This window comes from Lolium rigidum, unplaced genomic scaffold (genome assembly GCF_022539505.1).
Source record: "Lolium rigidum isolate FL_2022 unplaced genomic scaffold, APGP_CSIRO_Lrig_0.1 contig_9424_1, whole genome shotgun sequence".
In the NCBI taxonomy this organism is placed as follows: Eukaryota; Viridiplantae; Streptophyta; class Magnoliopsida; order Poales; family Poaceae; genus Lolium; species Lolium rigidum.
The window spans coordinates 390,035-415,394 of record NW_025901530.1 but is presented as its reverse complement, the minus strand read 5'-3'; the positions used below and the strand labels follow the sequence as shown (position 1 = coordinate 415,394).

The 25,360-nt window shown below is 46.0% G+C and overlaps 4 protein-coding genes across 5 annotated transcripts; 1 reads left to right on the top strand and 3 right to left on the bottom strand.

Annotated features, from left to right (window-relative positions):
* The first annotated feature begins 336 nt into the window (after positions 1–336).
* Positions 337–3,038, top strand: LOC124682351. 2 transcript variants are annotated; one of them, XM_047217047.1, is made up of 3 exons: positions 337–480; positions 1,950–2,651; positions 2,805–3,038. In XM_047217047.1, exons 1-2 carry the CDS (start codon positions 375–377, stop codon positions 2,627–2,629), a joined length of 786 nt encoding a protein of 261 aa, XP_047073003.1. In that variant the 5' UTR covers positions 337–374; the 3' UTR covers positions 2,630–2,651; positions 2,805–3,038. The 2 variants fall into 2 exon arrangements, with proteins under 2 accessions (XP_047073003.1, XP_047073002.1); XM_047217046.1 differs by having other exon boundaries at positions 1,950–3,038.
* A 320-nt stretch (positions 3,039–3,358) lies between these two features.
* LOC124682358 (chaperone protein ClpB1-like) lies at positions 3,359–6,023 on the bottom strand. The gene is made up of 7 exons (XM_047217051.1): positions 6,011–6,023; positions 4,893–5,519; positions 4,709–4,809; positions 4,281–4,621; positions 3,912–4,179; positions 3,635–3,832; positions 3,359–3,511 (listed from the first exon to the last, which is right to left on the bottom strand). Exons 1-7 carry the CDS (start codon positions 6,021–6,023, stop codon positions 3,359–3,361), a joined length of 1,701 nt encoding a protein of 566 aa, XP_047073007.1.
* Positions 6,024–7,620: 1,597 nt separating this feature from the next.
* On the bottom strand, positions 7,621–10,168 carry LOC124682357 (chaperone protein ClpB1-like). Its single transcript, XM_047217050.1, has 7 exons — positions 10,048–10,168; positions 9,153–9,779; positions 8,970–9,070; positions 8,542–8,882; positions 8,174–8,441; positions 7,897–8,094; positions 7,621–7,773 (listed from the first exon to the last, which is right to left on the bottom strand). Exons 1-7 carry the CDS (start codon positions 10,166–10,168, stop codon positions 7,621–7,623), a joined length of 1,809 nt encoding a protein of 602 aa, XP_047073006.1.
* A 1,710-nt stretch (positions 10,169–11,878) lies between these two features.
* LOC124682356 (chaperone protein ClpB1-like) lies at positions 11,879–14,303 on the bottom strand. The gene is made up of 6 exons (XM_047217049.1): positions 13,412–14,303; positions 13,228–13,328; positions 12,800–13,140; positions 12,432–12,699; positions 12,155–12,352; positions 11,879–12,031 (listed from the first exon to the last, which is right to left on the bottom strand). The coding sequence occupies exons 1-6, from the start codon at positions 14,301–14,303 to the stop codon at positions 11,879–11,881; spliced, it is 1,953 nt and encodes a 650-aa protein (XP_047073005.1).
* Positions 14,304–25,360: the final 11,057 nt, after the last annotated feature.

The following is a 25,360-nucleotide window of genomic DNA, read 5'->3' as shown; positions in this document are numbered from 1 at the left end:
TTATATATGGCTAAAAAGAAATTATTTGACCAAGATTCTAGATTTGACTATACGCTAGATACGTGTGAATCCTGAGGAAACTGCATAAGATAATTGGATTTGACGGCGGCGAGTGAAACAAAACAAAGTGAAGTCCAAGACGATTCGGACCCGGTAAGGGGCCGCGTACCTTTCCTCTTGGGCTTCTTTACCAGAACCGGCCCATAATCTGCCATGTAAAGGCCTAGTTATGCCCAGCAAAAGCCCACTGTTGTTCCAGTTTAAGCCCAGGCCCGCTCGGCCCATCGCCATTCCATTCGCCGTCTTCTCCACCAGCACGCGCGGCTCAGCGCGAAAACCCTAGCTAATTCCCCACCACCTCGGCGACCGATCCCATGGCGACGGCGAGGCTGCGATCCGCGTCGGCGTCCTCTCTCCGCGGGGCGCTCCTCCGCCACTGCGCCGCGGGGCCCGCAGCCGCTCCCGCGCGCACCGTCTCAGGTTCCTCCTCACCGCCTTCCTCGTGGTCGTCTCAGGTGTAACTAGATTTGATCCTCGTGGTGGGTGCCCTGTAGCGTCGAGCTGAGATGATTTGGTGAGATCGACGAAACGGTTCTGTTGTTTAGTGGTTGGTATCCTGGTTTGGTTAGGTGTTGGGAGTTGTCTACCAGTGAGTGCTCAAGTGCTGCTGATGTTGTCTTGGCTGATTGCTCGCTTGTGAACCTCTTGTGGTGCTTCTGAACTGAGAATTGCGGAGGTAGACGGTTAAACTGTAGAGGACGTGTGATCTGGAGTGGGTAACGATGGTCGCTTGCTGCTCATTTTAGGGACAATTGCGCCTTGCTCCCACATTGATTCTCCCGTGTTTAAGCCTGTTGACGCTCCCTAGGAAAACTTGTGAAACTACTAGTATGCTTTGCAAATGGTGCGCATCAGCAGAACCGCCTCTTGTTTACACCGTGCGATTGCATTTGGAGAAAATTAGATGGTACAAAAGAGACCATTTTAATGTGCTTGTTGTCAACTTGTAATACATGTCTAAATGTGCCCTTATTCTGAAATCTGGATAACATCCTAATGTATAGCAGTATAGGGTCAGAAGGGCATGTTGCTTTGGCTGATTTATCGTCTCGGCATGCATGGTTCTCTCTAGCTTGAAACTGACAAAATTTGATCCTGCTCTGTGGCACTGGTATTTGATTTCCTAGTTCGATTAGGTTATTTTTTTTTAGAGTATTTTGATTAGGTATTGGGAGTACCATACGAACAGGTGCTGAACTGATGATGTTATCTGACTCATCACTGACTTATGGACCTCTTTTTTGTTCTTGTTTGGCTTATGAACATCTGCTTTTGGTTATAAACTGACAACTGTTGAGGTATATGGTTAATTCATTGGGAAGATAGAGTGTTTTAGGTGGTTAAGAAAAGTCCCTGCAGTTCATTTAGGGAGAAAGTGTCCACATAGAACTTGTCATGTTTAACTGTACTTGCATGCCTGCTTCTGAATTTTTCTTGTATTTTGCCTTAAACTCGTAAGTGTCCTGATTCAGTGATAAATTTTTTGCACCTTTTCTGTGTTTCTCTAGATTAATGCTCTCAATTGGAATTAGTTTTTATTTATCTTCTAGTAGTATTTCAGATTGTGGCCCTCTGCAGCAGCACCTCTCATCTTGTCCATATCACATAGTTGCATTTGGGCAAACATACATAGTAATATCTACTGCTTTGAAGTGCTTGTTGGAGTATGTGTGTGAATATGCCTTGCAATTTTGGCATGTGTCATTTCCCCTTTTGAATTACCTTAAACTGTGTAGCGTCCTGAATTGAAGATAAAAAAACATGTAGCTATGACAGGTTTACTCTCCAAACATGCTTCTGTTGGATAACCAAAGTTAATCTTCTGCTGTCTTGCATGTATCACTGGAACTATATATGCAGAAATGGCTCATTGCCCTTTGCTTTGCCAGATTTTCAGGTTACTAAATCTGCAACGTGGAGGTATTTCTCAACGTTTAAGCAGAATCCTCTTGCAAAAGGCGACAGATTCAGTCCAATCCCTTCTCTGTACGGTCAGGCAAGATGGGCTTCTCAAGCCACTGCCATCAAAGAAACTGACCCCAGTGGCGGCAAGATAAGCATTGGGCCCAAATCCAAGCAGATCAAGGAGGACGGCGATAAAGATGACGAACTTGTTTATCAGGGACCGATATCATCAACCATCAAGAAAGTGAAGCTCCTGTCCCTATCCACCTGCTGCCTCTCCGTCTCCCTCGGCCCCGTGATAACCTTCATGACTTCACCCGACATGAACGTGATCCTCAAGGGCGGAGTTGCAGCCACTGTGATCTTCCTCAGCGCCACCACGACTGGAGCCTTGCACTGGTTCGTGAGCCCCTACATACACAAGCTGAGGTGGCGGCAGGGTTCAGACAGTTTTGACGCAGAGATCATGTCGTGGCTGGCTACACCCCTGAAGAAGACGATCAAGTTTGCTGACATCAGGCCTGCGGAGACGAACCGGCCTTTCGTCACCTTCAAGGCCAATGAGAGCTTCTACTTCGTAGACGCCGATCACTTCCAGAACAAGGCCTTGCTGGAGAGGCTCACGCCCAAGCACCCTCACGAGTCCGCATTCAAGAACTTATGATGCGAGTTGCTCCAGTGAGGCGGTGAGTGTGCCTGTGCTTGTGAACCTTGTTGGGCGCTCGGATTTTATTTTCATGTAGCTTATACTTGTGAGAAGATCTTAGTATATGTCATTGCTGTTATTTACCTTCTGTATGGAGACTTGCGGATCACATTTGTAGAATTTTTTTTACCAGCGAGAGCACAGGTGAATGGGCGATGTGCACTCCTATGCTATATTGAATAAGTAGCAGTGACATGTCCCTCTCGGATTGGCAGTTTCTTTGAAGATGGTAGCAATGCTCCCAGTTCCAGTCATGGACATTTTCAACTGTTTTGCCTTGAAAGGCAGTGATACTGTATTTTTTTTAACAGTTTCTGCCGAAGCTATTAATGTTGTATATCTGAACAATGCATGATTTTCTGTGTTTCTTGCAAGATATATTTGTTTGCAACAACCAGAACAAAGCTATCTTATACACAAGCACAAAAATGATCAGTATGCGATGTTACAAGTACTGTATGTATATGTTATTTTCCAGCTAAACTATGGAATTGTGCTCATACTCATAGATTATAGAGAAAAATAAAGAACATGCCTTGAACATTACACAGGGGACTCAAAATTGTCTGGGACCACATCTCGTGGTGTCTCATGGCTAAAAGAGTTCTACATCTCCAAGTCTCTACGGAAAATCAGTCAAAGCTGCACATTTGATCTTCAATCGCCACTGGACCATGAACTTCTATTCTACGAAACTTGGTATTTCAAACCCTTCCCGTCGTCAGCAGCGTCGATGGAGATCATCGAGCCTTCACCGGCTTCTTCGCTGACCATCATCTTGGAGATGGTTGTAACTATATGCTTTTCCACCCACCTCTTTAGGGGCCTTGCGCCGTACACCTGTGCAAGACACAGTGTATATGGTTGGTTATTACCAAAACTTACCAAAAGAATGTTGATGATTCGTCTAATAAAAGGTGAGCCGCATAGTATGATTATTTCGAAAGAAGAAACATTGCTTACAGGGTTGTACGATTCCGACAGAATGACATCCAGCGCGGCTTCCCTTAACACTAGAGAGATGCCCTTGCTGGCTAATCTGTCAGTGACACACTTCATCTGGATGTTCACGATCTCCTTCAGCTGGTGGTGTGAAAGCGGCTCGAATATCACAATCTCGCTCAATCTGTTAAGAAGTTCAGGCCTGAAGTGTCTCCGAACCTACACAAACAAGCATGTATTTATGTCAGCAAATCAACATGTGGCTTGATCTTACAATGGATATTTATGTTTCACAAACCTGTTTCATGAGAAGTTCATGTGCAACTTCAGTTGTTTTTCCTCCGGTTAGGTGCTCTGCTCCTAGATTTGAGGTCATAATGACGACCGTATTTTTGAAATCTACACTCCGGCCTTGTCCATCAGTCAACACACCATCGTCAAGAAGTTGAAGAAAAAGATTTATCACCGAGTAATCCGCCTTCTCCACCTCATCGAAAAGGATAACGCTGTATGGGCGTCTCCTGATTTTCTCTGTCAGTTGTCCACCGTCTTTATGACCACGGTAGCTTTATGACGTCGCAAAAAGGAGCACTGGTATTAGTAAAAAAAACTAACTACAAAGTATGACAAGATAATGTAATGTAAAAAAATATTTGTAATTAGAAACCTCGGGGGTGCTCCAATGAGACGCGTCACGGAAGAAGAGCAAGTATATTCAGTCATGTCAAAGCGAACCAACATGTTCTCGCTATCGAATAACTGCTCGGCGAGAGCTTTTGCAAGTTCCGTTTTGCCAACGCCGGTCGAGCCTAGAAAGAGGAATGAGCCTATCGGTTGGCGAGGCTGAGCAATGCCGGCCCTAGAACGCAACACCGCTTCGGCAACCAACTCGACGGCCTCATTCTGGCCAATTACTCTCTTGTGCAATCTGTCGGCCAAGTGCATTAACTTGACCTTCTCCCTTTCGTCAAGCTTAGCTATAGGGATTCCAGTCCATCGGCTTACCACCTTCAAACAGTAACAAAATTGGTTGAATATAACCTTCAAATAGCAAAATTAATTAGTCAATACACGCATGGCAAATTACATGCTTACCTGTGCTACAATATCAGGGTTAACAATTGCACCCGCTTTTCCTTCTACCCATGTGCAAGCTTCGTCAATTAGATCAATCGCCTTATCAGGAAATTGACGGCCTAAAAAATATCAATGGAAGATTATTTTAGCTCTTACGGAATAAAAAAAGCTTATCGAAAATAACAAAAAGCTTAAAAATCACCTGTGATATAGCGGTCGGCGAGGTGTACTGCAGCCTCGATAGCGGAATCCTGAATTTTCACGCCATAGTGTCGTTCAGACCGCTCCTTAAGCCCCTGCAGAATGCCGAGGGTCGCTGGCATGCTCGGCTGCACGACGTGCACCTTCTGGAACCGCCGCTCGAGCGCAGGGTCCGCCTCGATGTGCTCACGGTACTCATCGTAGGTGGTGGCGCCGATGCAGCGGATACGGCCGCGGGCTAGCGCCGGCTTTAGTATGTTTGCGGCGTCGCTGCGGCCTCTCCAATCGCCGGCTCCGATGAGCATGTGCATCTCATCAATGAAAAGGATGATCTTGCCCTTGGACGCCTCGGCGCGATTGATCACGGCCTTGATGCGCTCCTCGAACATACCGCGCCACTGGGTCCCAGCGACGATGGCGGCCAGATCGAGCTCCACGAGGCGTGCACTGGCAAGCTGCGGGGGCACGTTGCCGGCAACGATGCGTTGCGCGAGGCCCTCGGCGATGGCCGTCTTGCCGACCCCCGCTGCGCCGACGAGCGCCACACAGTTCTTGGAGCGGCGGCACAGGATGTGGATGACGCGGTCGATCTCGTCGTCGCGGCCGACCACAGGGTAGTAACTAGAAGCTAATGTTTTTCATGTAGTAACGGAAGTTGTGCAACCAGCAACATGTAGTAAACTAGAAGCTAATGTTGGTGTACTAATAGGAGTTGAAAGATTTCTTACTTGTTCAAATGCTGAAAAATTTCTCTCACATGCTGATGAGCTGCATGTCAAACTAAGAATCTTTACTGCTAAATTCTTCAGGTTTGGTGAGTACTGGTATTAGTAAAAAAAACTAACTACAAAGTATGACAGAATAATATAATGTAAAAAATATTTGTAATTAGAAAACCTCGGGGGTGCTTCAATGAGACGCGTCACAGAAGAAGAGCAAGTGTATTCAGTAATGTCAAAGCGAACCAACATGTTCTCGCTATCGAATAACTGCTTGGCTAGAGATTTTACAAGTTCCATTTTGGCAACGCCGGTCGAGCCTAGAAAGAGGAATGAGCCTATCGGTTGGCCAGGCTGAGCAATGTTGGCCCTAGAACGGAACGCCGCTTCCGCAACCAACTCGACGGCCTCATTCTGGCCAACTACTCTCTCGCGCAATCTGTCGGCCAAGTGTATTAACTTGACCTTTTCCCTTTCATCAAGCTTAGCTATAGGGATTCCAGTCCATCGGCTTACCACCTTCAAACAGTAACAAAATTAGTTGAATATAACCTTCAAATAGCAAAATTAATTAATACACGCATGAATTTTCTCATCAACTTGATGAATTAATTTTAAGGAAGGTGTGGACAATTGTTCCGATCGAGATTCGATTGAGTCAATTATGTTGCAGCCACAGATGCACGATCTTTTACTCGACCCACGGGAATAGGAAATGGTTTCAGTTCGCTAAGTTTGAAAAGTCCAAAGATGATTCCGATATCAAGCTAGACCAGTTTCAATTTTTAGCAAAAGTAAACAAGACATAGGCGAGATTTTCCGATAAGCCTTCAGAACATGGGTCCAATAATTTGATTGATACGACCTGTACTTTTTTTTCTTCAATTGTGAAAACCCCGGGACGAGAAGTACTAGGATTGGTTCTAGTGAAGGGTTAGAAACACTAAAGTACATAAAGGATAAGTAATGGAGAATCTAACACATTAGAGACGGAAATCTGTCTCCGTTGTATCAAAACCGATGATCGGTCCGTTTTTTATTGAATTCGTAGAATGATAGATCTGGATGATTCAATGATTGATTCTTCCAGAAAGTCGTCGGCCCGATCGGGATCGGGCGTCTTCATTCAAGCGAGGGTACATAGGAAGAACGAAACGAAGTAAGAGGTCGTGGGGCAGTGGGTAGCTCTTCTATAACATCAGTTTCAGGTGTCGATGTACGATTTCCTATGCCGATGGCTGTCTTCTCCCTAAGTTTTGCTAAAACTGCTGTGATCCTGGGAAGGCAAGGCTAAGACGGTGCCTGGCATATGGGTTTCGATACCCCATCAATGTGCAAGAACATGCTCAAAAACGTCTTATGTGACTTCACCTCAAAGTGCATCTGGAACAGCTCCCGGTTAGACCGGTGAAGCAGAAGCTCTGAAACCCCTATTGCTATCAAATCCTATTTAAGAATTCTATAAAGAGGTTCAATAATGAATGGGGTCGGTTTAGTAGATCTAGTGATCTACAATCTCACATTTTGCTAGATTTCACTTCGGCGAAATGAGGTCTTTGCCTCCTGACCTCTAGTCACAGCAGGTGAGCAATTGGGCTTGGCTTGCTTCCATTCTTACACAAATGATTTTGAATCGCGTAGTTGCCCGAGTCCATCCAAATGATTTTAAGCAAAATCCTATTTCTGGAAAGAATGGCAAAGCCATTCCAGATAAATAGAGTTAGCCATAGCCATTCTAGTCAAGCTGAAAGTGAAATAAACTGTAGTAGGGAATCACTACTTTTACTAACAGGGGTGCCTAAATATAATTTGGAAAATGATAGTTAACTACTGCCAATCACATACAGGATACTCAAAATTTTCTGGGTCCACATATCATGGTGTCACATTGCTAAAAGAGTTCTACATCTCCAAGTCTATACGGTGTTAATGGTGTGGGCGAGAACAAAGGAAATCAGTCAAAGCTGTACATTTGATCCTCAAATCGTTACCCGACCATGCACTTCTATTCTACACCACTTGGTATTTCAAACCCTTCCCATCGTCAGCAGCGTCGATGGAGACCGTCGAGCCTTCACCAGCTTCTTCGCTGACCATCATCTTGGAGATGGTTGTAATTATGTGCTTTTCCACCCACCTCTTTAGGGGCCTTGCGCCGTACACCTGTGCAAGACACAGTGTATGTGGTTGGTTATTACCAAAACTTACCAAAAGAATGTTGATGATTCATCTAATAAAAGGTGAGCCGCATAGTATGATTGTTTCGAAAGAAGAAACATTGCTTACAGGGTTGTACGATTCCAACAGAATGACATCCAGCGCGGCTTCCCTTAACACTAGAGAGATGCCCTTGCTGGCTAATCTGTCAGTGACACACTTCATCTGGATGTTCACGATCTCCTTCAGCTGGTGGTGCGAAAGCGGCTCGAATATCACAATCTCGCTCAATCTGTTGAGAAGTTCAGGCCTGAAGTGTCTCCGAACCTACACCACCAAGCATGTATCTACGTTAGCAAATCAACATGTGGCTTGAATTTTCAAGGGGTACTTATGTTCCACAAACCTGTTTCATGAGAAGGTCATGTGCAACTTCGGTTGATTTTCCTCCGGTTAGGTGTTCTGCTCCTAGATTTGAGGTCATAATGATGACCGTATTTTTGAAATCTACACTCCGGCCTTGTCCATCAGTCAACACACCATCGTCAAGAAGTTGAAGAAAAAGATTTATCACTGAGTAATCCGCCTTCTCCACCTCGTCAAAAAGGATAACACTGTATGGGCGTCTCCTGATTTTCTCTGTCAGTTGTCCACCGTCTTTATGACCACGGTAGCTTTATGATGTCGCAAAAGGAGCACTGGTATTAGTAAAAAAACTAACTACAAAGTATGACAAGATAATGTAATGTAAAAAAAATATTTATAATTTGAAACCTCGGGGGTGCTCCAATGAGACGCGTCACGGAAGAAGAGCAAGTATATTCAGTCATGTCAAAGCGAACCAACATGTTCTCGCTATCGAATAACTGCTCGGCGAGAGCTTTTGCAAGTTCCGTTTTGCCAACGCCGGTCGAGCCTAGAAAGAGGAATGAGCCTATCGGTTGGCCAGGCTGAGCAATGCCGGCCCTAGAACGCAACACCGCTTCGGCAACCAACTCGACCGCCTCATTCTGGCCAATTACTCTCTTGTGCAATCTGTCGGCCAAGTGCATTAACTTGACCTTCTCCCTTTCGTCAAGCTTAGCTATAGGGATTCCAGTCCATCGGCTTACCACCTTCAAACAGTAACAAAATTGGTTGAATATAACCTTCAAATAGCAAAACTAATTAGTCAATACACGCATGACAAATTACATACCTACCTGTGCTACAAGATCGGGGTTAACAATTGCACCCGGTTTTCCTTCTACCCATGTGCAAGCCTCGTCAATTAGATCAATCGCCTTATCAGGAAATTGACGACCTAAACAATATCAATGGAAGATTATTTTAGCTCTTACGCAATAAAAAAGCTTATCGAAAATAACAAAAAGCTTAAAAATCACCTGTGATATAGCGGTCGGCGAGGTGTACTGCAGCCTCGATAGCGGAATCCTGAATTTCCACGCCATAGTGTCGTTCAGACCGCTCCTTGAGCCCCTGCAGAATGCCGAGGGTCGCTGGCATGCTCGGCTGCACGACGTGCACCTTCTGGAACCGCCGCTCGAGCGCAGGGTCCGCCTCGATGTGCTCACGGTACTCATCGTAGGTGGTGGCGCCGATGCAGCGGATACGGCCGCGGGCTAGCGCCGGCTTTAGTATGTTTGCGGCGTCGCTGCGGCCTCTCCAATCGCCGGCTCCGATGAGCATGTGCATCTCATCAATGAAAAGGATGATCTTGCCCTTGGACGCCTCGGCGCGATTGATCACGGCCTTGATGCGCTCCTCGAACATACCGCGCCACTGGGTCCCAGCGACGATGGCGGCCAGATCGAGCTCCACGAGGCGTGCACCGGCAAGCTGCGGGGGCACGTTGCCGGCAACGATGCGTTGCGCGAGGCCCTCGGCGATGGCCGTCTTGCCGACCCCCGCTGCGCCGACGAGCGCCACACAGTTCTTGGAGCGGCGGCACAGGATGTGGACGACGCGGTCGATCTCGTCGTCGCGGCCGACCACAGGGTAGTAACTAGAAGCTAATGTTTTTCATGTAGTAACGGAAGTTGTGCAACCAGCAACATGTAGTAAACTAGAAGCTAATGTTGGTGTACTAATAGGAGTTGAAAGATTTCTTACTTGTTCAAATGCTGAAAAATTTCTCTCACATGCTGATGAGCTGCATGTCAAACTAAGAATCTTTACTGCTAAATTCTTCAGGTTTGATGAGTACTGGTATTAGTAAAAAAACTAACTACAAAGTATGACAGAATAATATAATGTAAAAAATATTTGTAATTAGAAAACCTCGGGGTGCTCCAATGAGACGCGTCACAGAAGAAGAGCAAGTGTATTCAGTAATGTCAAAGCGAACCAACATGTTCTCGCTATCGAATAACTGCTTGGCTAGAGATTTTACAAGTTCCATTTTGGCAACGCCGGTCGAGCCTAGAAAGAGGAATGAGCCTATCGGTTGGCCAGGCTGAGCAATGTTGGCCCTAGAACGGAACACCGCTTCCGCAACCAACTCGACGGCCTCATTCTGGCCAACTACTCTCTCGCGCAATCTGTCGGCCAAGTGTATTAACTTGACCTTTTCCCTTTCATCAAGCTTAGCTATAGGGATTCCAGTCCATCGGCTTACCACCTTCAAACAGTAACAAAATTAGTTGAATATAACCTTCAAATAGCAAAATTAATTAATACACGCATGAATTTTCTCATCAACTTGACGAATTAATTTTAAGGAAGGTGTGGACAATTGTTCCGATCGAGATTCGATTGACTCAATTATGTTGCAGCCACAGATGCACGATCTTTTACTCGACCCACGGGAATAGGAAATGGTTTCAGTTCGCTAAGTTTGAAAAGTCCAAAGATGATTCCGGTATCAAGCTAGACCAGTTTCAATTTTTAGCAAAAGTAAACAAGACATAGGCGAGATTTTCCGATAAGCCTTCAGAACATGGGTCCAATAATTTGATTGATACGACCTGTACTTTTTTTTCTTCAATTGTGAAAACCCCGGGACGAGAAGTACTAGGATTGGTTCTAGTGAAGGGTTAGAAACACTAAAGTACATAAAGGATAAGTAATGGAGAATCTAACACATTAGAGACGGAAATCTGTCTCCGTTGTATCAAAACCGATGATCGGTCCGTTTTTTATTGAATTCGTAGAATGATAGATCTGGATGATTCAATGATTGATTCTTCCAGAAAGTCGTCGGCCCGATCGGGATCGGGCGTCTTCATTCAAGCGAGGGTACATAGGAAGAACGAAACGAAGTAAGAGGTCATGGGGCAGTGGGTAGCTCTTCTATAACATCAGTTTCAGGTGTCGATGTACGATTTCCTATGCCGATGGCTGTCTTCTCCCTAAGTTTTGCTAAAACTGCTGCGATCCTGGGAAGGCAAGGCTAAGACGGTGCCTGGCATTTGGGTTTCGATACCCCATCAATGTGCAAGAACATGCTCAAAAACGTCTTATGTGACTTCACCTCAAAGTGCATCTGGAACAGCTCCCGGTTAGACCGGTGAAGCAGAAGCTCTGAAACCCCTATTGCTATCAAATCCTATTTAAGAATTCTATAAAGAGGTTCAATAATGAATGGGGTCGGTTTAGTAGATCTAGTGATCTACAATCTCACATTTTGCTAGATTTCACTTCGGCGAAATGAGGTCTTTGCCTCCTGACCTCTAGTCACAGCAGGTGAGCAATTGGGCTTGGCTTGCTTCCATTCTTACACAAATGATTTTGAATCGCGTAGTTGCCCGAGTCCATCCAAATGATTTTAAGCAAAATCCTATTTCTGGAAAGAATGGCAAAGCCATTCCAGATAAATAGAGTTAGCCATAGCCATTCTAGTCAAGCTGAAAGTGAAATAAACTGTAGTAGGGAATCACTACTTTTACTAACAGGGGTGCCTAAATATAATTTGGAAAATGATAGTTAACTACTGCCAATCACATACAGGATACTCAAAATTTTCTGGGTCCACATATCATGGTGTCACATTGCTAAAAGAGTTCTACATCTCCAAGTCTATACGGTGTTAATGGTGTGGGCGAGAACAAAGGAAATCAGTCAAAGCTGTACATTTGATCCTCAAATCGTTACCCGACCATGCACTTCTATTCTACACCACTTGGTATTTCAAACCCTTCCCATCGTCAGCAGCGTCGATGGAGACCGTCGAGCCTTCACCAGCTTCTTCGCTGACCATCATCTTGGAGATGGTTGTAATTATGTGCTTTTCCACCCACCTCTTTAGGGGCCTTGCGCCGTACACCTGTGCAAGACACAGTGTATGTGGTTGGTTATTACCAAAACTTACCAAAAGAATGTTGATGATTCATCTAATAAAAGGTGAGCCGCATAGTATGATTGTTTCGAAAGAAGAAACATTGCTTACAGGGTTGTACGATTCCAACAGAATGACATCCAGCGCGGCTTCCCTTAACACTAGAGAGATGCCCTTGCTGGCTAATCTGTCAGTGACACACTTCATCTGGATGTTCACGATCTCCTTCAGCTGGTGGTGCGAAAGCGGCTCGAATATCACAATCTCGCTCAATCTGTTGAGAAGTTCAGGCCTGAAGTGTCTCCGAACCTACACCACCAAGCATGTATCTACGTTAGCAAATCAACATGTGGCTTGAATTTTCAAGGGGTACTTATGTTCCACAAACCTGTTTCATGAGAAGGTCATGTGCAACTTCGGTTGATTTTCCTCCGGTTAGGTGTTCTGCTCCTAGATTTGAGGTCATAATGATGACCGTATTTTTGAAATCTACACTCCGGCCTTGTCCATCAGTCAACACACCATCGTCAAGAAGTTGAAGAAAAAGATTTATCACTGAGTAATCCGCCTTCTCCACCTCGTCAAAAAGGATAACACTGTATGGGCGTCTCCTGATTTTCTCAGTCAGTTGTCCACCGTCTTTATGACCACGGTAGCTTTATGATGTCGCAAAAAGGAGCACTGGTATTAGTAAAAAAACTAACTACAAAGTATGACAAGATAATGTAATGTAAAAAAATATTTATAATTTGAAACCTCGGGGGTGCTCCAATGAGACGCGTCACGGAAGAAGAGCAAGTATATTCAGTCATGTCAAAGCGAACCAACATGTTCTCGCTATCGAATAACTGCTCGGCGAGAGCTTTTGCAAGTTCCGTTTTGCCAACGCCGGTCGAGCCTAGAAAGAGGAATGAGCCTATTGGTTGGCCAGGCTGAGCAATGCCGGCCCTAGAACGCAACACCGCTTCCGCCACCAATTCGACGGCCTCATTCTGGCCAATTACTCTCTGGTGCAATCTGTCGGCCAAGTGCATTAACTTGACCTTCTCCCTTTCATCAAGCTTAGCTATAGGGATTCCAGTCCATCGGCTTACCACCTTCAAACAGTAACAAAATTGGTTGAATATAACCTTCAAATAGCAAAAGTAATTAGTCAATACACGCATGACAAATTACATGCCTACCTGTGCTACAAGATCGGAGTTAACAATTGCACCCGGTTTTCCTTCTACCCATGTGCAAGCTTCGTCAATTAGATCAATCGCCTTATCAGGAAATTGACGGCCTAAAAAATATCAATGGAAGATTATTTTAGCTCTTACGGAATAAAAAAAGCTTATCGAAAATAACAAAAAGCTTAAAAATCACCTGTGATATAGCGGTCGGCGAGGTGTACTGCAGCCTCGATAGCGGAATCCTGAATTTTCACGCCATAGTGTCGTTCAGACCGCTCCTTGAGCCCCTGCAGAATGCCGAGGGTCGCTGGCATGCTCGGCTGCTCGACGTGCACCTTCTGGAACCGCCGCTCGAGCGCAGGGTCCGCCTCGATGTGCTCACGGTACTCGTCGTAGGTGGTGGCGCCGATGCAGCGGATACGGCCGCGGGCTAGCGCCGGCTTTAGTATGTTTGCGGCGTCGCTGCGGCCTCTCCAGTCGCCGGCTCCGATGAGCATGTGCATCTCATCAATGAAAAGGATGATCTTGCCCTTGGACGCCTCGGCGCGATTGATCACGGCCTTGATGCGCTCCTCGAACATGCCGCGCCACTGGGTCCCAGCGACGATGGCGGCCAGATCGAGCTCCACCAGGCGTGCACCTGCAAGCTGCGGGGGCACGTTGCCGGCAGCGATGCGCTGAGCGAGGCCCTCGGCGATGGCCGTCTTGCCGACCCCCGCTGCGCCGACGAGCGCCACACAGTTCTTGGAGCGGCGGCACAGGATGTGGATGACGCGGTTGATCTCGTCGTCGCGGCCGACCACCGGGTCGACCTCGCGGCGGCCGGCGGCGGCCGTCATGTCCCGGCCGTACTTGCGCAGGCAGGTGCGGCGGCTGTAGTACCGCCACGCCCCGTAGCACAGGCCGAGCCCCCCGTACAAGTAGATGAGCGGCTCCAGGACCTCCAACACCCCGGAGGCGTGTGCTTGGGCGCGCGATAGGATGGTGCCCAGCCCGGCGCTCGCCATCGTCGGTGGCGGCGTCGTTCCTCCGCCGTCCATCCATATCCTGAGCATGGGATCGTAGGATCTGGTCCCGGCTTCCATGGTAGGTAGTCGGTAGATCGATTAAAACCCTGAACAAAACCGTGATGATCTCAAGCGATAGTACAAAACTAACGCCTCGTTCTTGCTTTGTGTCATGTTATGTACTCCTATAATGACTTCTTGTTGTGCAAGCTAGCATGCACTACATACGGTACGTTGGAGTTGTAATCGATCGGACTTCTGTTGATTTGTTCCTATTTCACTTGTATGAAACCTTGAGGGCACTCCAATGAGACACGAGACACGATTAGTACAAGGCTCCAAGCATATCAATTCTGACATGTCAAAGGAATCGAAGCAACATCGTATCATCGTTGCGGAGCTCTGTGAATTCATGGAGGGTGTCGCCTTAGCCATAGGGTACCCGATTGAAACTTACAACATTTGATCGCCCGGGTTATCATTAGCAGGGAGCGGGACTATCTATTAGTAATCTTCAACAAGAGTACAAGATATGCAAAAGTAATAAAATTTACAAAAATGTATTTTGACCACCTAGGAATACAAGGTACGCAAACGTAATAAAACTTTACAAAAAAGTATTTTTACCACCTAGGAGTACAAGATACGCAAAAGTAATGAAAATTTACAAAAAAAAAGTGTTTTGGCCACCTAGGGATCACTACAAGGCTACAAGCACTCGAACAAGCCAAAGGCGTGGCTTCGTCCTCGCCACTCCCTCACTTTTTTTTGATAAAGGGAATATATTAACATCAAAAAATTCCAATTACATCCAGCCTAAGCAACAATGCAATACCCTAATGACAATACGGATGCACACCGCCAAAAAGGAAAAGGAAACTAATAAAAGAAAAGTCCCACTACAGTATTCCAGCCCTAGGAGCAACGATACATCCACCACCAAGACAACACCTGAACTCTAGGTTCTTCAAAAGAGACGCCTCCAAGAAGGGAACATTGCACAAGCGACATCGTCGCCCGATCAAAGATCTTAGGTTTTCACCCTAAAGATAGTCACCACTCTCAAAACAATGCCTCCAACAAGATCATTACCAGGCATAACCAATTAAGGCAGGCCTTGGAGTTTCACCCTGAAAGGTAGAACTCTGAACTTCACCTGTGTTACCGCCCCCACTTGCATACCGCTGCTGCGAAACCCAAAACACCAAGCAAATCCCTCAATAGCACAGAGACTTGAACCTCCATTGCTAGTACTCCAATCCGGTCCTCATGGTATTCTCCGCCTCTAACTTCACCATGGAACAAGATGTGCCCCTTTCCACCATATGAAGCAAGATGTGCCCCCTTTCCACCATCATCTCTGTCCTTCTTATCATCTGAGTAGCGCCACCAACACTCATTGGCAGGATGGCCATGTTTCTTGCAAATCTGGCATTCAATATTGACATATGGAGTAGGGACACGGTCTAGGCGATGTCCACCACCATCATCCCAACATCTGTCACGTCGATCATCTCGACGGTCACCACGGTCACCACCGAGACTCAACGCCAACAAAGTGGTAGATGAACACCACTCCACCGAAATCCGCCAACATCCAGCAGCTGCTCCAAAAACGATGCCCCAAGAGGTAGAGCGACGCAGGGCGCGCCGCCATCGTCCGATCCGGGAGACTCGGACCTAGGGTTTCCCCCGGAGCATCACGAGTGAGAAACCGCAGACTGCGTCGACGATGCCTTCAAGAAGGTAGCGGCGCGACACGTCGCCATCATCTGCCAACCGAGGTCGGAACACGGTTTTCACCGGCAGCCGCGCTTCCCCAACTCGCCGAGTGTAGTGCCAAGACGGGTAAAGATTATGCCTTCGACAAGGTAACGACGTCGACCGACACCGCCATCATCCGCCAAGACCGAGGTCGAGGCTCAGTTTTCACTGGGCGCCATGACACCCCAGACTAGATCACCATCGCCGGAGACCTGTGTGAGATCCCATGATCCCCCACACAGGACTACCAGCCTGGCCGACCACCTCCGGTGAAGAAGAAGGCCGCCTCCACCGTCGAACCCGAGGCTGCTGCCCCGGGCGTCCTCGAACCGTGGGAGAAACCCAAGGTTACCGCCCCGCACCGGCGAGAAGCGGAGGAGATGGCGCAAACCGTCCCACCCAGCCACCACTGGTGTGCCACCGACGTGAGGCAAGGGAGGCTGCAGCACGCCGCCGCCCCTCCTACCTCCGACCGCCGCCGCCCCTCCATCACACGGGAGGCAGAAGATCTACCGCCGCCGCCGTCGAGGTGGGCACCCAGCCGCCGTCCCATCCGCGCACGGGGGAAGCCCGCCGCCGCCGTCACGCCCCGCGGCCTTTGCCCGGCGGTGGCGCCGGTGGCGGCGCTGGGAGGAGTAGTCTAGGGTTTCGAGGGGGGTTGGGTGCGGGAGGGCTCGCTCTCCACCTTAATTTCTTGTGTGAATAGGCATGATGGAAACGAGGTGTCTGTGACTTTCCCAAGTAAAACAATTCTACTCCTACTCCTAGCTCTATTGGTGGGATCCGACAATCCATTTCTATTTTTTTAATAATGAAATATTGTAGGGGAATTCCCTACGGTGATTTTTGTAAATAGCAAGTACCCAAATTTGCATGCATGGGGACTTAAATCTTGGTGACAGGGTTGTACATGAAAAATAATTAACTTCCTCTAGAGGCTGTAGCGCGGGCAACCTCAGAGGCGTATTTTTTTTCCAACTGGAACTTTTCTTCCCATTTCCATTACATCACATAACGAAAATACACAACATCCAGTTTGTTTCCACCACAACAGGAAACAAAGGAAACAAAGGAACTGGAATACCAGATTTCCAGGAGCACAGCTAAAGGAAGAAGTTTTTGGTAGGAAAACCCGCTGCTCAGCCTCGGCATCGAAAACCAAGCTACGGGGCAAAAAAAAAACCTACCCCTGCACTACTAAGTTCAAGGTAACCGAGGCCACATCAAGCTTCAGGATACAAAATATCGCAATATCAAGTCTAACAGGAAGCTAACAAAGCAACAACAGCCAGCATTCTTCAAGCTCCCCCATTTGTGATCATCAGGATCCCAGTCCTTGCCCTTAGGGTCCCTGGAGCTACCGCGGCATCATGTTGTAGAGCGGACGCCCGTTGCAGAATCTGGTCCGCTCCCTTCTTGATCTTCCTTTCTTCCTCCGCGTCATAGAGTCCTGCCCAAAAATGTAGAAAAGAGCAAATCGTAGCGATCGTTACCAAGGGAGAACGAACAACAACCCCATCAAAGGTTATCTTGTTCCTGACATTCCAAATGCCCCGGCAAATCATGGCAAGGAGAAGCATGTGAATTGTTTTCCCATATGGATAAAAGCAATGCAACCAAGCTATACTTTGCCATAAGGACATGGGAAAAACATTAGTTCCCAGAATCTTTCCCAAAACCCCCCAAACCACCTTGGCATTAGCACATTCAAAGAACAAGTGTTTTGCAGTCTCATTCTGGTTACAAAAGGAACAAAGAGGGGAACCAGTCCATTTGCGCCGTTTCAGGTTATCTCTAGTCAGGATAGTATCCCTGAAAAGTTGCCAGAGGAAGATTTTAATTTTGAGAGGAATTTTTGCCTTCCAAATCCTTTTGTTATGAGAACCAGACAGATTTCTCTCGAGGTATTGATACATAGATTTGATAGAGAAAACTTTCTTATCGTTCAAGTTCCAAGTAACTACATCCGGATCATTCGATATGAGGCAAGCCCGCGCATTGGTTTTGATAAGATCCCACTACACTAACATACCAGGTAAAAGCCTTCTTCTAAAAGGGACAGCGAAATCACAACTGAGCATTTTCTCAAAGGTCCAATTCTGTCCTTGACAAATATCGAAAAGAGTCGGATAAACTTCAGACAAAGGTTTATTGTCTAGCCAGAGATCAATCCAAATCTCACTAAGTCCCCTTTTTTTAGAACAATTTTCCGCCCCGCTAGTGCTCTTTTACTTTCAATAAAGTTTTCCAGCCCGGAGAATCGTGTATGCAAGGTTTCACCATCACAACAGATTTATTTCTTAGGTATTTTGCTTTCACAATTTGTTGCCATAACCCATTTTGCGTCTCTAACTTGTAGCGGCGCGGTTGTGTTGGTTTGTAGCGGCAGCAGCAAAGACAACTAGGTCAGGGAAGAGGTAGCTCTGATACCATGTTTGTGTTTTGGGTGGAACGATGACGTTGTTCTCGGTCTCGGTTGCCAAAACGTGGGCCAAAACAGAAATAAAAGCCCTATTACATATTCTAACAGCCAGGGGCGGATCCAGCATACCTGTTGCCTGGGCACTTGCACAGGCTTCAGTCTTGGATTCCTTGGTTAAAATTGCATCTTGCCTTGATATTTTCTTTGAATTAGACTTCAGCTTTGTTGTGTGCCCAGGCTTCGCAAAATCCTAGGTCCGCCTTTGCTAACAGCTACAACGCAGCAGTGCCCGTCAGCAACAGGCTGTGCGTGTTAGAGGCTGTGGGAAATACGCCGTTCTACCTGTATGAGAAGCAGCAGCGCTACTACCTTGACGAGTGGACCTGGGAGCATGGCCCGTCGCCGCTCCCGCTTGACGCCACTGATGACAACAACCCCGTCAAGTCACACGATGTCCACCCTGACGGACACACCATCTTTGCCTCGTCCTCCTTCACCTTCGCCCTCGTCACAAACACTGGTAGAAAAAGAGGCTTCCGTCCAGCCCCATTAGTCGCGAAACTGTAGGAACCGCGAGTAATGAAGTCTTTAGTCGCGGTTCGGCAGGCGAACCGCGACCAAAGGCCTGGGCCCCGGGCGCTCGGTGGCCAGCTGGTGCACGTGAGGGGCTTTAGTCGCGGTTGGCCAGGCCAACCGCGACTAAAGATGCCCGAAGGCCTTTAGTCGCGGTTGGCCACCTCCCCTATATATACCAGTTCAGCACACTCACTTAGCCATTTGGTGCCACTTCTCCTCACAAACTTCACAAGGGGGTGTTAGGTTTGCTTTTGGCTCCTCTTATGCACACAAAGTGTTTGATGAAATGCCCCAAGAGCATGAAACAAACATGATATGAAGTGTCGGAGCCACACTTGAGCTTCCTCATTTATTTTTTCCTCCTCGATCGCGGTTAGCAAGTTGAACCTTTCATATGTGTCATTGATAAAATATGCATGTGTGTAGTTCATTGTTTAATTTCTATTGTTTATAGCTAGTTAGTTTAACAAATGCATGATGATTAATTATATATTTTATATTATAATAATGCAGATGAATCGGCAATGGATGTACGGTAACCGACTCTCCGGCGAGTTCACTACAGGTTTGAAAGATTTCCTCGTAGTGGCTAATGCGAACAAGCAGAAGGGTTTTGTTATCTGTCCATGTGTTGACTGTAAGAATCAGAAGGGTTACTCTTCCTCAAGAGAAGTTCACATGCACCTGCTTCGGCACGATTTCATGCCAAGCTATAATTATTGGACCAAGCATGGAGAAATAGTGGTTATAATGGAAGAAGATGAAGAAGGGGATGATTTCATCGATGAAAACTATCTTGATCATTTCGGTGATACTTTCATGGAGGATGCTGAAGGTGAAGGGGAAGGTGAAGGGGAAGGGGAAGGTGAAGAAGAGGCACGTGATGAGCCCGTTGATGATCTTGGTCGGACCATTGCTGATGCACGGAGACGCTGCGAAACTGAAAAGGAGAGGGAGAATTTGGATCGCATGTTAGAGGATCACAGAAAGTCGCTGTACCCCGGATGCGATAATGGTCTGAAAAAGCTGGGCTGCACACTGGATTTGCTTAAATGGAAGGCACAGGCAGGTGTAGCTGACTCGGTGATACGTCTCCAACGTATCGATACCTACATGTTTTGTTCACACTTTATATCGTTTTGATGCATTTTCCGGAACTAACCTATTGACGAGATGCCAAAGGGCCAGTTGCTGTTTTCTGCTGTTTTTGGTTTCAGAAATCCTAGTAAGAAATATTCTCGGAATCGGACGAAATCAACGCCCAGCATCTTAGAATTCCACGAAGCTTCCAGAACACCCGAGAGCCACCAGAGGGGGCCCTGTGGGCCCCACACATGTAGGCGGCGCGGCCCAGGCCCTGGTCGCGCCCCCCTATTGTGTCGTCGCCCCGTCAGCCCTCCGACTCCGCCTCTTCGCCTATTTAAAGGTCCCTGACCTAAATCTTCGATACGAAAAAGCCACGGTACGAGAAACCTTCCAGAGCCGCCGCCATCGCGAAGCCAAGATCTGGGGGACAGGAGTCTCTGTTCCGGCACGCTGCCGGGACGGGGAAGTGCCCCCGGAAGGCATCTCCATCGACACCACCGCCATCTCCATCAACGCTGCTGTCTCCCATGAGGAGGGAGTAGTTCTCCATCGAGGCTAAGGGTTGTACCGGTAGCTATGTGGTTAATCTCTCTGCTATGTACTTCAATACAATGATCTCATGAGCTGCCTTACGTGATTGAGATTCATATGAGTTCTGTATCACTATTCATCTATGTGCTACTCTAGTGATGTTATTAAAGTACTCTATTCCTCCTCCATGATGTAATGGTGACAGTGTGTGCATCATGTAGTACTTGGCGTAGTTTATGATTATGATCTCTTGTAGATTATGAAGTTAACTATTACTATGATGGTATTAATGTGATCTATTCCTCCTTTCATAGTATGAAGGTGACAGTGTGCATGCTATGTTAGTACTTGGTATAATTGTGTTGATCTATCATGCACTCTAAGGTTAATTAAATATGAATATCGAATGTTGTGGAGCTTGTTAACTCCGGCATTGAGGTGCTCTTGTAGCCCTACACAAATAGCGGTGTTCATCATCCAGCAAGAGAGTGTAGAGTGGTTTTATTATGTGATCAATATTGAGAGTGTCCACTAGTGAAAGTAGGATCCTTAGGCCTTGTTTCCAAATACTGCAATCTCCGTTTATTTACTGTTCTGCTGCATGTTTACTTACTACACGCCAGCAAGCACTTTTCTGGCGCCGTTACTACTGCTCATATACATTCATACCACCTGTATTTCACTCTCTCTTCGCCGAACTAGTGCACCTATACATCTGACAAGTGTATTAGGTGTGTTGGGGACACAAGAGACTTCTTGTATCGTGATTGCAGGGTTGCTTGAGAGGAATATCTTTGACCTCTTCCTCCCTGAGTTCGATAAACCTTGGGTGATCCACTTAAGGGAAACTTGATGCTGTTCTACAAACCTCTGCTCTTGGAGGCCCAACATTGTCTACAGGAATAGAAGCGCGCGTAGACATCAAGCACTTTTCTGGCGCCGTTGCCGGGGACCAGAAAGCTACACAACAGGGATTTCCTCCCTCGTCAACCACGCGCCAGACCTGGACATCGAGCACTTTTCTGGCGCCGTTGCCGGGGAGGAAAGGTAAAAGGTACTCACACTCTGGTCCCAGGTAACCAAACACTTTTCTGGTACCGTTGTGATTGCTCGAAGCTATTTCCTTTAGATCCTGCAATTGCATCTTTTTTGTTTCTTGTTTACACTAGTAAGGCATAATGGAAAACAACAAAAATATGAGAGATCTTTATGAACTTTATCTTGAATTAGGACATGATGTGTTTGAAGAGAGAATTAAAAAACCTATGGAGCTTTATATGCATGCTAATGGGAATGTTATTACTATGAATGCTTTGAACACCATTGTTGCTAATGCTATGGAAAATTCTAAGCTTGGGGAAGCTAGTTTTGATGAGCATGATATTTTTAGTCCCCCAAGCATTGAGGAGAAAATTTTCTTTGATGATACTTTGCCTCCTATTTATGATGATTATAATGATAGTAGCCTTTTGGTGCCGCCTGTTATGGAGGATAAATTTGATTATGATTACAATATGCCTCCTATATTTGATGATGAGAATAATAATGATAGCTACTTTGTTGAATTTGATCCCACTACAACTAAAATTGATTATGCTTATGTGGAGAGTAATAATTCTATGCATGAGACTCATGATAAGAATGCTTTATGTGATAGTTATATTGTTGAGTTTGCTCATGATACTACTGAAAGTTATTATGAGAGAGGACAATATGGTTGTAGAAATTTTCCTGTTACTAAAACACCTCTCTTTTTGCTGAAAATCTTGAAGCTGCGCTTGTTTTATCTTTCTATGCTTGTTGCATTATGCTTCATGAATTTGTTTATTTACAAGATTCCTATGCATAGGAAGTGGGTTAGACTTAAATTTGTTTTGAATTTGCCTCTTGATGCTCTCTTTTTCTTCAAATACTATTTCTCGCGAGTGCATCATTAAAACTGCTGAGCCCATCTTAATGGCTATAAAGAAAGAACTTCTTGGGAGATAACCCATGTGTTTATTTTACTACAGTACTTTGTTTTATATTTGAGTCTTGGAAGTTGTTACTACTGTAGCAACCTCTCCTTATCTTAATTTTATTGCATTGTTGTGCCAAGTAAAGTCTTTGATAGTAGAGTTGATACTAGATTTGGATTGCTGCGCAGTAACAGATTTCTTACTGTCACGAATTTGAGTCGCCCCGTCTGTAGGTAACTCAGAAAAATATGCCAATTTACGTGCGTGATCCTCAGATATGTACGCAACTTTCATTAAATTTTAGCATTTTCATCTGAGCAAGTCTGGTGCCTCTAAAAAATTCGTCTTTACGGACTGTTCTGTTTTGACAGATTCTGCCTTTTATTTCACATTGCCTCTTTTGCTGTGTTGGATGGATTTCTTTGTTCCATTAACCTCCAGTAGCTTTGTGCAATATCTAGAACTGTTAAGAATGATTGTGTTACCTCTGAACATGTGAATTTATGATTATGTACTAACCCTCTAATGAGTTTGTTTTGAGTTTGGTGTGGAGGAAGTTTTCAAGGGTCAAGAGAGGAGGATGATATATGATTAAGAAGAGTGAAAAGTCTAAGCTTGGGGATGCCCCCGTGGTTCATCCCTGCATATTTCAAGAAGACTCAAGCGTCTAAGCTTGGGGATGCCCAAGGCATCCCCTTCTTCATCAACAATTTATCAGGTCACTTCTCTTGAAACTATATTTTTATTCAGTCACATCTTATGTACTTTACTTGGAGCGTCTGTTTGTTTTTATTTTTGTTTTGCTTGAATAAATGCTTGTGTGAGAGAGAGACATGCTCCGCTGGTTCATATGAACACATGTGTTCTTAGCTTTTAATGTTCATGGCGAAGGTTGAAACTGCTTCGTTAATTATTATATGGTTGGAAACAGAAAATGCTACATGTGGTAATTGGTATAATGTCTTGAATAATTTGATACTTGGCAATTGTTGTGCTCATGTTTAAGCTCTTGCATCATATACTTTGCACCTATTAGTGAAGAAATATTGTAGAGCTTGTTAAAATTTGGTTTGCATGATTGGTCTCTCTAAGTCTAGATATTTTCTGGTAAGGGTTTGAACAACAAGGAAGACAGTGTAGAGTCTTATAATGCTTGCAATATGTTCTTATGTAAGTCTTGATGTACTAGTTCATACTTGTGTTTGCTTCAAATAACCTTGCTAGCCTAAGCCTTGTACTGAGAGGGAATACTTCTCGTGCATCCAAATCCTTGAGCCAAAAACTATGCCATTTGTGTCCACCATACCTACCTACTACATGGTATTTTCTGCCATTCCAAGTAAATACTTCGTGTGCTACCTTTAAACAATTCAAAATTTACTATTTCTTAATTTGTGTCAATGTTTTATAGCTCATGAGGAAGTATGTGGTGTTTTATCTTTCAATCTTGTTGGGAAACTTTCACCAATGGACTAGTGGCTTCATCCGCTTATCCAATAATTTTGCAAAAAGAGCTGGCAATGGGATTCCCAGTCCCAAATTAATTAAACTTCATAATTTTACAAAAATAGACACTCCTCCATGGTATGTGATTGTTGGACGGCACCCGAGGATTCGGTTAGCCATGGCTTGAGAAAGCAAAGGTGGGGAGGAGTGTCATCTAAATAAAACTAAAATAAAAAGGCACTCCTTCATGGTATGAGATTGTTGGCAGGCACTGATACGTCTCCGACGTATCGATAATTTCTTATGTTCCATGCCACATTATTGATGTTATCTACATGTTTTATGCACACTTTATGTCACATTCGTGCATTTTCTGGAACTAACCTATTAACAAGATGTCGAAGTGCCAGTTGCTGTTTTCTGCTGTTTTTGGTTTCGAAATCCTAGTAACGAAATATTCTCGGAATTGGACGAAATCAACGCCCGGGGTCCTATTTTGCCACGAAGCTTCCGAAGTCCGAAGAGGAGACGAAGTGGGGCCACGAGGTGGCCACACCCTAGGGCGGCGCGGCCCCCCCTTGGCCGCGCGGCCCTGTGGTGTGGGGCCCTCGTGCCGCCTCCTGACCTGCCCTTCCGCCTACTTGAAGCCTCCGTTGCGAAACCCCCAGTACCGAGAGCCACGATACGGAAAACCTTCCAGAGACGCCGCCGCCGCCGATCCCATCTCGGGGGATCCAGGAGATCACCTCCGGCACCCTGCCGGAGAGGGGATTCATCTCCCGGAGGACTCTACGCCGCCATGGTCGCCTCCGGAGTGACGTGTGAGTAGTCTACCCCTGGACTATGGGTCCATAGCAGTAGCTAGATGGTTGTCTTCTCCCCATTGTGTTTCATTGTCGGATCTTGTGAGCTGCCTAACATGATCAAGATCATCTATCTGTAATTCTATATGTTGCGTTTGTTGGGATCCGATGAATAGAGAATACTTGTTATGTTGATTATCAAAGTTATGTCTATGTGTTGTTTATGATCTTGCATGCTCTCCGTTACTAGTAGATGCTCTGGCCAAGTAGATGCTTGTAACTCCAAGAGGGAGTATTTATGCTCGTGTTGTCGTCAGAAACCCACCGGCGGGCAGCGACGGGCAACACCGTAGAGCCGGGAACAACCTAGAGCTGCGGCTGGCTGAGGTCCCTCCGAGCGACGGCCCGCAAAGCGTTCTGGTCACACGTCCGATGCTGATGCAAGGGCGTGCCACCTGACCTATACCTGGTCAGGAAGGTGATGGAGATGCCTCGCTTAGTTTCCTGCATGGCATACACGTAAACATTAAATACGAGCCTCGATCGGCT